This window comes from Hemiscyllium ocellatum, chromosome 8, assembly GCF_020745735.1.
Source record: "Hemiscyllium ocellatum isolate sHemOce1 chromosome 8, sHemOce1.pat.X.cur, whole genome shotgun sequence".
Classification (NCBI taxonomy): domain Eukaryota; kingdom Metazoa; phylum Chordata; class Chondrichthyes; order Orectolobiformes; family Hemiscylliidae; genus Hemiscyllium; species Hemiscyllium ocellatum.
The window spans coordinates 65,526,307-65,540,131 of record NC_083408.1 but is presented as its reverse complement, the minus strand read 5'-3'; the positions used below and the strand labels follow the sequence as shown (position 1 = coordinate 65,540,131).

The following is a 13,825-nucleotide window of genomic DNA, read 5'->3' as shown; positions in this document are numbered from 1 at the left end:
AAGACCTCCAAGGAGACAGTAACCATAACATGGTAGAGTTTAGCATTGTTTGGGAGGGAGGAGCTAATGTCAGAAACAGTTGTGCTGCGCTTAAGTAAGGAAATAAGGGCAGAGCTGGCGAGAGTGGTCTGGAAATGGAGCTTATTAGCAAATATGGTTGAGGAACAATAGATGTTTAAGAAAATAGTTCATGATTCACAGCAAAGATATATTCAAACGAAGAAGAAAAATTCTAGGAAAGGACCATAGTTTGCTGGAGAAGTTAAGGATAGTATCAATTGAAAGGCAAACATACAATGTGACAAATATTAATCGTAAGCCAGAGGGTTAACAAAGTTTAAGAAACAACAAAAGGTGATTTTTTTTTTTAAAAAAAGAGAAAATAAACTTTTGAATGTAAACTTATCTGTAATATCAACATGAACAGCAAGAGATTTTTTAAGTATATAAAAAGGAAGAGAGAAGCCGAAGTAAACACTTGTTAGAAAATGAAGTTGGGGAAATAATAATGGGGAACCAGCAAATGGCAGAGGAGCTGAATAAATACTTACCAGTCTTTATAGTAGAAGACTCTTATAGCGTTCCAAGATTTCTAACTATTCAAGGGGCAAAAGGAGAAGAAATAAATTAAATAACGATCACTAGAGAAAATGTACAAGGGAAACTCATGGGGCTAAAGACCAATACATCTTGAAGCTCTGATGGGATACATTTTAGAATATTAAAGGAAGTAGCTACAGAGGTAGTGGATGTAACGGTGGTAATCTCCCAGGAATTTCTAGATTCTGAAAAGTCCCAGAATATTGAAAACTGAAATCAGGGAAAACTCTCCGCTAGTTGGAATCCTACCTGGAACAAAGGAAGATGGTTGTGATTGTTAGAGGAATGTTACCTCCGTTCCAGGCATTTCTCGCAGTGGATATTTTTAAGTAACCTGTTCAGACAATTTATGACACATCTCTGTTGGAGGTGGAACTTGAACCCCTATCTCCTGGCTCAGAGGTAGGGTTACGACCGATGTGCCACAGGAGTTCTGCTGCCTCTTTCCCTCCCGGATTCCTCAGGTTAGTGTCCTCGGCCCAACCATCTGTAGCTGCTTTATCAGTGACAAATTTCCAGCACCATTCATGTCTCCTCAGATCATGAAGTAGTCCATGTCCAAATGTAGCAAGAATTGAACAATATCCAGGTTTGTTCTGACAAATGGCAAATAATAGTTGTCACACGAATGCGGGCAATGACTGTCTCCAACAAGAGAGAGTCTAACTGTTAACCCTTGACATTCAGTGGCATTGCCATCACTGAATTACCCCATTGTAACATTCTGGGGATTACAGTTAAATAGAAATTGTTCCCTCTAATTTACATTTTTCTAATAAGTATTTTAATTAAAGACCTTTTTAAATCTTTTACAAAACATCTATATACAAAAAAACCCACCAGAAAACAGAAAAGCAGGGCAGTACAACAAAGTCATAATGTGATACTATTAGTAATGAGCCATCTATTATTCTACCAGAACAAACTTATCTACTTAACTTAAACTGCAAACAAATTAAATAAATATTAAATTAAAACTAAATTCAAGTAACTTAACTTATATCTCACCACTTATTCTGTTTCACTCATCACACCTCCACTGAGGCTCCCATCCCTGGGAGCATCATCTACAATACCCATATTCTTTATCCCCCAGCCTCCCCTCTCCCAGGGCCTCATGGGCACCCATACTGATTCCCATGGCTGTAGCACGGCCTTAATTAATATCGTTGATAGGTCTGCATCAATATAAATTAAAACGGGCTGCCACGTCTTGTAAAAATGCTCCTTTTTGTGGTGCACCATATTTGGGGGAGATGCTCCATCACCAGCCTATGCCACCCGATAAGACCTGGTGGTTTTTCCAATGTCCAATTCACTAGAATGTTCTTCCTTGCACAGTGGGTGAGAATATTACACCTTGTGTTCCCATGTTCCCCCAAAGAGGGCAAATTTGGCAACTCCAAAAGAAGAAAAACTGGATCTGCATTAATTTCAATCCCCAGGATGTCCTTTAGCTCCCTTACTATAGCACTCCAGTATCTTTGGATCTTACAACATGACCAGTAGCAGTGTGAGAGAGTGCCCATACTAATTTTACATTTGGGACACCCTGATGACGTTTCTCTCTTAAACTTAGCTAGCCTCTCTGGTGTCATATGAGCCCTGTGTAAGATCTTCAATAGCACAGCCTGTGCTCTGTTACATACTGAAATTTTCCTTGCATTTCTGCACAAGTCCTCCCATACCTCTGATGAAATATACTGTCCTAGCTCCTGATTCCATGTCCGACACTGTCCTTCCATGTCCTTCAAGGCACGACCTTTCTGTAAATGATAGAAGATACTGACTGAAAGATCACCTGTACACTGGAGTACTCTTTTTTTTTCCCCCATATCTGACTTGCAACACTGAGCCAGGAATGTGATCTTCCTCTGTATATAATTCTTTATCTGAAAGTATTGGAAAAGGTCCCTGTTAGACAGTTCATATTTCTGGCTGAACTGACTAAATGACATCAAGACCTCCCCCTTGCACAAATCTCCCAGGCATGAGATTCCCTTATTCTCCCATAACTTAATGCCAGAGTCCATTGCCCCAGGTTTAAATCATTGTGCTCGCTCCCATGGGGTAAACGACGAGGTCTTTGACCAGTTGCCCTCGTCTTGACTCATTATCCTCCATGCTTTCACCGTATTTAAAATAATTGGATTCTTCGACTGCTCGGTCACGGGTTTCATCTTATCCATAAATAATAAATTAACTAGAGTCTCGACTGCAAGGCTTCAACGTCAAGCCAAATTGACTCCAAATTCCCCTGTACCTAGTCACCAACATATGCTAACGGGACGCTTCAAATCCCAAAGATCCGCCCCTCCCTAATGAAAAGCTGCAATTTAGTGAATTTAACTAGAGGACGCCTGTGTACCAAACAAAGGACCCTAGCCAACCACCGAGCCTCCATAACACTCGTCTGGGTAGCAACAATGGGACCATTTTCATGGGGCACAACAGGCGAGGAAGAACATTCATTTTATCAGGGCTGTTCGGTCCAACCGTGATAACAGTAAGCCCTCCCACCCGCTGCAAATCCTGTTTTATCCTCTGCAATAGTTGTAAATAGTTAGCTTTCTACAGCTGGTGAAAGGAAGGAGTAATAAAAGTTCCCAAATACAAAAAACCTTTTGACGACCATCTAAATGGGAACTGTACTCCATCCTTCAGATTAGGCACCTCCACTAATCCTTCACCGGCAAGGCTTCCGATTTTGTAAAATCAATCTTGTAGCCTGAGAAACTGCCAAATGAATTAAATGTTTGAATCAATCGAGGAATGGGCTCCTCTGGATTGGCCAAGAACAAAATGACATCATCAGCATATAGGGTGATCTTATGCTCCCCATTCCCACCTTTGGCGTCACTATTTCAGGATCCCTTCTGATAGCCTCAGCTAATGGCTCAATTGCCAAGGTGAATAACAATGGTGAGAGAGGACACCCCTGTCGACTACCAGTATTAAAGTTATCTGACTGAGCAGCGTTTGTAATGACTGCCGCCTTAGGATCATTATACAGTACTACCACCCATCTGGCTAAGGATCCTCCTAGACCAAAGTGCTCTGGGATCCCAAACAAATATAGCCATTCTATCCAATCAAACACCTTTTCTGTGTCTAGGGAGACCACTAAACCTGGGATTAATCTTTGCTGGCCTTCCCTGACTATGTTCAGTTTCCTCCTGATATTGTTAGTGCAGCTACAGCCCTTAACAAAACCAGTCTAATCTTCTTTTATAATATGGGGAAGGGCCTTTTCCAACCTCAGAGCGAGCATCTTGGATAGAATTTTAAAATCTATATTCAACAGTGAAATTGGTCTTTGTGAAGCACATTCTTTGGGGTCCCTTCTTTAAAATGAGGGAGATACTAGCCTCCCTAAGAGAAGGTGGCAGACAATCTTATGCATATGAATAGCTATATATCCCCAGAAGTGGCTCCACTAACATGCTTATGAATCCCTTTATAGAATTCCCTCTAATCTTAATGGCTGTGCAAGCCTCCAAGGCCTGTGTGCGACAGTAATTTCCAGAACTAGATGTCAGTGCCATGATTGGTATGCAGACACCGATGGCTGTGTGTTGAACATCGGAATAGCTGAAGATGTAGGATATCGGTATCACAGTGGTTTTACAAAGGGAGTTTGTGTTTTGACCCAGCAGTGAAGGAACAGCAATATAATTATAAATCAGAATGGTGTGTGGCTTGTGTAGGGAAACTTTCAGGTGGTTGTGTTCCCAAGCATCTACTGCCTTTGTGATATTTGAGAAGATTTGTAGCTCAGGTTGAGGTTCAGTTGTAAGTTTGCTCGCTGAGCAGGAAGTTTTTGAACCTCTGCAGTGTTCCAACACTGATGCACAGTGACAGCAGTGTGTACTGCCTACGCAATGGAATACAGCAATTTGTTCTGACTCCTTATATTGCACTTTCAAAATCTGTAACCTTTACCACCTAGTATGACAGAGCAGCAGATCAGGTTGTAAGTTTGTTTGCTGGGCTGGAAGGTTTGTTTTCAGATGTTTTGTCACCATGCTAGGTAACATCATCAGTGAGCCTCCAGAGAATCACTGGTGTTCTGTCCCGCTTTCTATTTGTGTCTTGGTCTGTTAAGGTGTGAGTTATCATTTCTGGTTCTTTTTCTCATAGGTTGGTAAAAGTGTTCCAAATCGATGTTTATTGATGGAGTTCCGGTTTGAATGCCAGATCTTAAGGAATTTCTGTGTGTGTCTTGGTTTAGCCTGCCCCCTTGATGGATGTGTTATCCCAGTCAAAGTGGTGTCCTTCTTTGTCTGTATGTAAGGATAATGGTGAGAATGGGTCATGTCTTACGGTGGTTAGTTGGTGTGTACCCTGGTGGCTAGTTTTCTGCCTGTCGAAAAGGTATTGGCTGTTCGATCTTTTACTAACCTGTAGTTCGATGCTATCAATGTTTGTAGTTTCGACATAAACTAAATCTGTTGCAAATGGAAAACTTGAGGCTTGGTATGGAAATCCACTGTCTGGTTTGTTGAACTTTGGAGACAGAGAACAAGGTTTCATCACTTTTTTTTTTGGTGTATGTATTGAATTAAAAGCTAGGAGCTGCCAGAGGCTGCAAGCTCTTGCTCCTGCAATCCTTACTGGAACTGTTGATTTGCATCAGGCAAGATCTGAATCAGCAGTGAAGGTTTGTGCGGTTCAATACTAACCAAACTAGAGTTGACGTACAAACATGGAAGGTGAGTTTTTGTAGGATGCAACTAAGTGTCTTCAGGATCAGAATGATTGAAAAATGGGGAAAAAGTAATTATTATGTGCTAACTCAATGAATGAAAAAAAAATCCTAAATTGAAATATTTTTAATATTAACATGAATTCTCTGCACGAGCGGTACCTGAGAGGATGCATTTATTGCTCATTTCTAGTTGCCCTATGATGATGTTTGAGCCTTCCTGAAACATTTATCCTACTCGTGGTAGTTTTTATTCTTTTCCATTTTGGGAGGAAATTAATAAGGATATGTGGGGACTTCACTCATGTATAGGCGCCAAATATTAAACTGGTTGAAATCCAGCTTTTTTTTTAAAGCTTCTTTCTCTGGACCCAGCCCATAAAGTACCAGAATTATTCAATTAATTTTAATTTACTGAAGTGATTGTTGAACTCTCAACCTGTTAGCAATCTATAACTTCAACACTACTCTTGATTTTCAGGTGACTATGAGAAAGGAGTTGATCATTTAAGTAATGCTGTATCGGTCTGTGGTCAGCCACAACAGCTATTACAAGTTCTTCAGCAGACACTACCACACCCAGTGTTTCAAATGCTCATCCAAAGATTACCTGCTGTAAGACAGGTATGCAAATATTCATTTTTGTATGCATTTCAAACTGTTCACTTTTTTGATTCAATATGTTGCACATATAGATAGTCAGCTGAAAATAAAATGTTCTGTTTATAGAAACTACAGTGTCCTAAGGTAGATGACCTACAGATAAGCTAAGAATCTCCAAAAATGGATTTGTTTTTGTATTTAAAATCCCATTAACTTCAAAGTGGTCACCAAGGAATACTGAAAATGTATTGCTGGAAAAGCGCAGCAGGTCAGGCAGCATCCAAGGAACAGGAAATTCGACGTTGTGGGCATAAGCCCTTCATCAGGAATGCGCTTTTCCAGCAATACATTTTCACCTCTGATACTCCAGCATCTGCAGACCTCACTTTCTCCACCAAGGAATACTAAAAAGCTAGGACTTAAAACAGATTTTTAGCATATTGGGAATGGGCAAGAAAGTTGAATTGAAACCCTACATGTGCCTTGATAGCATTAAATGTTGGAGCAGGCTTGTTTTGACTGTATGTAGTCTACTTCATCAATCATGTGTTTCCATGACCTGTTTTGCCTAGATAGCAGTAAGAAAATTAAACTCAAATGTTTGCCCAATAGACAGTCTGGGGCGATAATGCAAACTGCTAATGGGCCTCCAAATAAACAAAAGAGATTGTGCAAAGTAGGGAATGAGGGAGAGCACACACTGGAGGGGATGAGGGAAGGGCAACCTCATGCAGGAGTGGGTGCAATAGAAAGAGAAACAGAGATAGTGAGCACATGATGAAGACAGGGCCCGAGATGGTGGATGTGATGGAGGGAGGGACAGTGATGGAGAGCACAAAAAGCCTGAGAAAATTTTTTTATCTAGCCACCTATATATCTAGGTTTAATAATTCTGTCTAGGCTAATTTACATGAAGATTTTGACACCAAGAAAAAAAAAATCTAAATTGGCTTCAGTTTGCAAAGTTTTCCATTCAGTAGTTATTTGGAGTTACACTGATTCCCATATTACCTTTTTGGGAAATTGAGGGACAAACAATCAGTTTAAATCATAAGCAAAACTCTGAACTCCATGTGTTTTGAAAACTAGAGAAGCTTGCTTATACTATTTGGGGATATGCAAGGACATGTCTTTATTCCTTCGGAAACTTCTTTCTGCAATACCTAAGGATTGTACCAAATCTACTTGAAAATATTACTCATGAGGTACAATAGAATATGAGTTAGTCCGTCTTAACTGGTGTTACAGTCAGTGTTTCTTTTTAAAAAGGAACTCTAAGGCAAAGGCAATCTGAATTCCAATGGAAATGAGTCACAAACATGAACAATAATGCCTAATATTTTGCCAAATTTTCCATTTTAGGTAATATATTGATTACAAATAAAACTGTTTAAGATTTCTCTGTATCTATTTGCTTTAGTGTGTACAAAGGTAACCTTGATTCATAGAATACCTATGAAACAAAATTACTTTTGTACACACTAAAGCAAATAGATACAGAGAATCTTCAACAGTTTTATTAGTAATTAGGTTTTTAATAATGTCATCAAGTTTACAATTTATTTACTAAAATGGAAAATTTGGCAAAATGGTAAGTTTGAAGTGAATTTTCTAATTGTTGTCCTGTTGTGAGAGGATTATATTTGGAAACAAATGTATGCGAAAACAAACAACTTGAAATTTTTCAAACATGTAATACGAAAGCTTAAACATTTTATCAGGAGTATGAAGTGAAATTAATACATCAAACACTTTTTCAAAATATTTTTTGTACTGCAATAGAATAAAACATTTGCTTTTTTTCTACTAAATAATAAATGTGAATTTCTTTCAGCGTTTTCTTGCAGGTATGACTGCACAGAATTTGGTAGAAGATGACGTTGAATAAAAACTTTACACATCTTCAGCTCCAACAAAGTTTATTCCATCATTGTGAACTTTAAATGCTGTGATTACTGTAGACTTAAGTTTACAAACAATTGAAAAGGTGTACCATTCACTTTCAAAATAAACGAGAAGTGTTGGTCCATTAGACATAATGAATTCCTGTTTCCATCCACCTCTTCTTGATTCCAAGAATGTTCATTTTAGTTGTATCTTAATAGGCACCAGTGTTTTGGACATGAAAAATGTGGCCATTTGTCCACCAGTGCAGCAATGTTTTATGATTCATTTGTGCCCTGCCATTCAGTTGGTCCACTTTTATATTCTAGGTTGGCTAATCAGTCCTGCTTTAGCTGCTAAAGCTTCATTTTGTTGAATATGATATTCCTGAAAGCGCATTGATATTCTTTGGGTCATCTTCAGATATTTCTGCAGACAATGTTCTGAACAGGTCACCTGCATTGAAAATAAAAACTTATACCAAAAGGTATTGCAAACAAACCTAGTAAAGCTCAAAGTTAAGTTTCTTGTAGTTCACACTTAATAGATCATAAAAGCTAACATAAAATTTAATTTTGACATTCCCCCTCGCCTAGACAATTTGTATGTGCATGCCATTAGACAGCCATTTGCAGAACAATGCTGCACATATTTGAACATGTCCAGCTGGACATTTCAGATCAGGAAATTTAATGCACTGTTATGCAGATACTTGTTCACAAATGCAGGTTTGGATGATGAAAAACAGAAATTTCTCCTAATAGCCTTAAGTCTCTTGTTATTATTCCCTAAAAGAGACAAGGAATTTCCAAGTTTAGCCAACCCATTTTATCTTTTGCATTAGTTACAGGAGTGGTCCCAAAGGAAAGTACTTCTGCTTTTCCAAATCCTTGTGTAGATCATAAGGTGTTTGGTATTTGTTTGGTGCTTTTCCTCACAACAGTATTCCACATTTGGAAACTAAGTGGCTGCAGTGGAAAGTCAAATCAATTGTAATTAAATACAGAAGACATTTATAGATTTAAAATTTAGCTATGAGTCATGAAGGTAAGGTTTGACCAAATAAATCTCAGTATCTGGATATTTGAAATGGCATACTTTATATTTTGCAGCAGTTGGATATGTTATAACTATCAGCAAAATAATAAAATTTATAGAAATTTGAACATTTCCTTTTTACAAAAAATCCTTTTCATGAGTACACTTAACTTAGATATTTAGACTTGTATTCTAGATAGAATTTCACATTCGTAGTGGACTCCGATTATTTTACTACTGCCCTGTAATACCAGATCACATTGCATAATGAGATGAATGACTTGGAAATGTTGGAAGAAAATTTTCGCGAATATACAAGAAACATTTCCTCCTTGAATAGTACAAATAAACCTATTAATAGCCACTTGATTTTCTACGGTATTGATCCATTAAACTTTCTAGTTTGCATTTTCTTTCTGCTTGAAGGTTTCCAGTAAGGGAAAAAAAACTCATTTCTTTGAAAGAGCAATGAATTTTGGTTTATGGTGAACAGAAAGTGTCATTTCAGCACTGAATATAAAAACATCAGAGGGAGAAAAATCATTAAGGGTTTGCTAAGAATCTATTCTCCAGTGGTACAGTGAACTCCTGCCTTATGCATGTTCAGTTACCCACAAAAGTGTATAATATTTGCTTATCTAAGTTTTCCAAGAGAAATTAAAAAAACTTAAGTCAAAAACTAAGGCAGCTCCTAAATGAATGTAGAACAAAAATATAGAAGGTGACCATGACTTATTTCATAGATGAGAGTGCAAGCTGTACATGTTTCATCAGCTCTGTTACCTGTTGGGCATTTTGAACATTGCTGGAGATCTTTCTAAAAAGGCAAAGTATGACATTATATTTTAATTATTTTTTCCCCCAGAAACACATTTACATTTGTTGAAAACATTGGTCATATTGTTATGACGTTCTGCACATCAATTTTTGGATGGTTGGAACCTGTCTAAATTTACGCCCATTATAAAATATTGGTCAGTTGCAAGATTTCCAAGAACATAATCCCAAGAACGGTGGGACTTTATTCAGAAGTGTTCAGAAAGAAGCATTCCTCCTGACTAGCATGTGACGTTTGCATTGAGTACAATACCATAATTTGACATACAGCAACTTTATACATCATAGTCAGATTGTTGAAGCATTAAGGCTTTCAAAATGACAAGGCATTTCAATTGATTTACCCGAAATGAATGAGTTTAAAAATTAATGGCCATGCTTCAAAGTCTGAAATGGAGACTATTAGAGAGCATTCATGTATCATTTAAATTATAACTAGGGTATGAATGTTCAATTCTTTCACAATAGTGGTTGAATGAATGTTACATTGAGTAATGAATGTGTTGATTTAAAATCAGTACACAGAAAATACAAAGTGTGGAATATACCTCTTCTGTTTTTACATCCCTGGTTGTGAAGTCCTTCACACAGTCCATAAAGCAGTGCTCAGTCAATTTATTGTATGTACCCAGAAATTCTTTAAACTGTGCAAGAGCAAGAAAAAACAAACATGATATTGAATTCTGTGACCTTAAATAACATGCTTACTAACTTAATATTAAAGTAACCTTAAAAGAAATTTACCTGTTTTATCTGGTCTGTTTCTGATATTTGTGCCATTACAACTATGCTTTTAGGTCTTGGGAAGATTTATTGTATCTGGCAATAAAGCAATTCAGTAGACATGTTAGAATTGAAGTGAAATGTCACATGACTTGTGAAAAAAACCTTGATTAGAACTCACCTGAAACACCAGTTCTGACGTTCATTTCATAAAGAGGGATATGGAGGGACTAGTGAAGTTGCAAAAATATTCTGATATCATCTTTGTGAATCTTAATATTTTTGCTAATAGGAGAAACTTAATTTGGGCCCCTTTGTCCAGAAGGTTGAGAATTAAACATTTATTGACTATTAAGGGTAGTAATGGGGGAGACAAAAAATATTTCTGCTTGGTGATGTTACCAAAACCAGGGGTATAAGTATAATCTGATAACTTGAAGAAAAAAATTCAACAATACTTGCATTTATATACTACCTTTAGGGTAACAATGTCTCAAGATACTTCATAAAGCAAAGTTTGATACTTGTTATTACACAAAGGGTGGATGGTGCCTGGAACATACTTCCTAGGGAAGTGGAAGAAGCAGATAAACAGCAATATTGAAGAAGCATTTAGATAGACACATGAACAGGCAGGGAAGAGGGGATTAGTTTAAAATGGCATCATGGTTGGCATAGAGTGTACTGAAGGACCTGTTTCTGTGCTATATTATTCAATGTTCTGTAACCAAAAAATTAAACAGGTAGGTTTTAAAAACACCTTAATGAGGAAGAAATTGAGGTTTAAGAATGGGGACTCAGCATAGCTGTCAATGATGGAACATGCGAAATTACGGAATGAAATCTTTTATAGCGAGGCCAATCTTGACAAGATAATTTAATTTCTTTAAGGTTCTCGCAAACAGCATGGAAAAGAAGTAATTTGATAGGGGTTAATGCTTGTTAAATGGTACAATAAGGGTGCAACTTGCCTCATTAATATTCAGACTCCTTTCAAATCACACTTGCCAAGGAAAGCACTTGGCGAATTCAGCTTGCCACTTCGTCTGAATGACCCTAATATTTGAAAATAGGCATCAACATCTCAAGGCACAATCCACAGGAACTGGCCACACACTTCCACATCTGAGAGGATGGCAGAATGAACCATAGTGGCACAATCTGATCCATTTACAAGACACTTGTACACTTAAGCTACACCTGCAACAAATACTGTAGCGTGCAGTGAGGACATTGGACCAGGCTGCATCTTTAAACTCTTCGCTTGCTTGCTATCATAACATTCATTTTGACCCTACATGGATGCTCATAGCTCCTTCCTTTTGTGTAGTTTGCCCCCTCAGCCAGAGCTACTAAATTTATTACTGCCATCTTTCCACATCAGGAAAGCCAGGAAAATAATTGTTAGCAGGCCTCTGTCAAGCAAAGGGGGATAACTTTTGTTCAGGAGTTCACAGCAGGGTAAGTTTAAGGCAGCCAATTGTACCAGTCCAGGTCTAGTTCACAGCAGTCAGAAGGAATGAGGAGCCAACTGACAGGGAGCTCTCCCCTATTTTGGGCTGTATTCCCTGTGGAATGAGAGGGGCAAGTATTAATAAATGAAAATGAGGGGCACACCTAATACTGTTGGTGCAGGTGAGAAACTGTCCTGATTATTGAGTAGGCATTGCAAAAGACATGCAGTGTCGATGGTTCGGACAGCTCTAGTCTCTCAGTGCTTGTCTCGACATTTGACAAAGTTTTAAAGATAGCGTAGGCGCCACTGATGCTGGGGAGTTCTGGGATATCTGCTGAGTGGTGAGTAGTTCTGTCAATGGGAAAATTATGTGGTAAAATGCATCAGAAATCAAATTTAGTGATATGCCAAGGGAGCTGTAGGAAAGTTTAAGATATACCAAAAGAACTTAGCCTCGTGATGAAAGAAGCTCCGCAAAACCTGATGCAGATTAGATTAGATTCCCTATAGTGTAGAAATAGGCTCTTCAGTCCAACCAGTCCACACCACCCCTCCAAAGAGTAACCCACCCAGACCCATTTCCCTCTGACTAATGCACCTACCACTATGGGCAATTTACCATAGCCAATTCACCTGACCTGCACATGTTTGGACTATGGGGAAAAAAACCAGAGCACCCAGAGGAAACCCACACAGACACAGGGAGAAAGTGCAAACTCCACACAGACAGTCGCCAGAGGCTGGAATCAAACCTGGAACCCTGCTGCTGAGGCAGCAGTGCTAACCACCGAGCCACCATGCTGCCCCAGACTGAAGGGTAGAGCTCCCTGTCATTTGACTCCTCATTCCTTTTGACTGCAGGTCAGACTGTGCTGCTAAAAGGCACGGTTGAGCGCACAGATTCTGAAGAACCCAAAATTAGAAGTACACTGTTATTTTGGATGGTTTGAGGGCCGAATTAGTACAAATTGACTTGTGGGTTTGTGGGATAGATTACTGGGAATTGAGTTTTGGAATAACCTTAAGTTGAAAGAGGGTAGAATGTGGGGTCCAGGAATATATTGAAACAGTCAAGTTTAGAGCTAACAAAGACATGGATAAAGATTTCAGCAGCAGATAGAGAGATGACTTAGGTGACCATGAATTGGAAATAAGACAGTCTTTGCCATGGCATGGATATAACACTGAAGCACATCGTGGGATCAAATACAACACCCAAGCTGAGAACAAGCTGATTCAACTTCTGTTGGTATGGAAAAGGATGAAGTTGTGTGTTATGGAATGAAGTATGTATCAGGGACAATGGTTTTGGTGTTCTCACTATTTAAATGGACGCTTTCTTATCATCCGATACTGGATCTCGGACGAGCAATCTGATAATTTAGTAGCAGTGGAGGAGCCAAAAAGAGATGGTGGTGACAGAACTGGATGTTATCCGACAAATCCTTGTTATCTACGGATAAGATGAGTGAGTTTAATTTGAAAGCAACCTTATGTTTTCAGACGATGTTGGCAAAGGGCAGCATGTTGTTGAAAGATTAACGACGGGGGCAAAGGCAGATTCCGGGGTACATTAATGATCATGGTGTAGAAATGGGAAGAAACGCCATTGCAGATTTATTTTCCTGGCTATCATCAGAAACTGGAATGAGATAATCGGTGCTCACAAATTCCCCATATCGAGGGAAAGAACGTGGGAGCATGGACTCACTCCTCTGGCAATGGCCCCTCGCCTCCTCCATGGCATTGGGAAGGTCACTGCGGTCAGTGGAGCTACATCAGGCTTTTCCTGCTGCAGTGGGTTCTGAGTGATGGTCGCAGTCAAGTTGTTATCAGTTTGGTCCTGGGACCCCTCTGTCCGATTAACCATCCCTGGCGCCATGACTTACCGGAGCCGACTTCCCGCCGTAAATCCACACTCCTGCGTCGCACATTCGCCAGCGTCACCAACCCAAAATAAAAACTCAGCTCTGTGCAGT

General features: G+C 39.0%; 2 protein-coding genes across 4 annotated transcripts in view; one reads left to right on the top strand and one right to left on the bottom strand.

The window, feature by feature from the left end:
- LOC132818279 (mitochondrial import receptor subunit TOM20 homolog) overlaps positions 1 to 10,415 on the top strand; it is a 25,320-nt gene extending 14,905 nt beyond the window's left edge. Inside the window, exons 4-5 of the mRNA XM_060829112.1 lie at positions 5,787 to 5,929; positions 7,743 to 10,415. Of these exons, the coding sequence (XP_060685095.1) occupies positions 5,787 to 5,929; positions 7,743 to 7,796 (197 nt within the window). The 3' untranslated portion in view covers positions 7,797 to 10,415. The remainder of the gene's footprint in view (positions 1 to 5,786; positions 5,930 to 7,742) is intronic.
- timm9 (translocase of inner mitochondrial membrane 9 homolog) lies at positions 7,811 to 13,825 on the bottom strand. 3 transcript variants are annotated; one of them, XM_060829113.1, is made up of 4 exons: positions 13,736 to 13,825; positions 10,412 to 10,486; positions 10,216 to 10,311; positions 7,811 to 8,248 (listed from the first exon to the last, which is right to left on the bottom strand). In XM_060829113.1, exons 2-4 carry the CDS (start codon positions 10,445 to 10,447, stop codon positions 8,111 to 8,113), a joined length of 270 nt encoding a protein of 89 aa, XP_060685096.1. In that variant the 5' UTR covers positions 10,448 to 10,486; positions 13,736 to 13,825; the 3' UTR covers positions 7,811 to 8,110. The 3 variants fall into 3 exon arrangements, with proteins under 3 accessions (XP_060685096.1, XP_060685097.1, XP_060685098.1); XM_060829114.1 differs by lacking the exon at positions 13,736 to 13,825 and adding an exon at positions 13,558 to 13,729; XM_060829115.1 differs by lacking the exon at positions 13,736 to 13,825 and adding an exon at positions 13,514 to 13,534.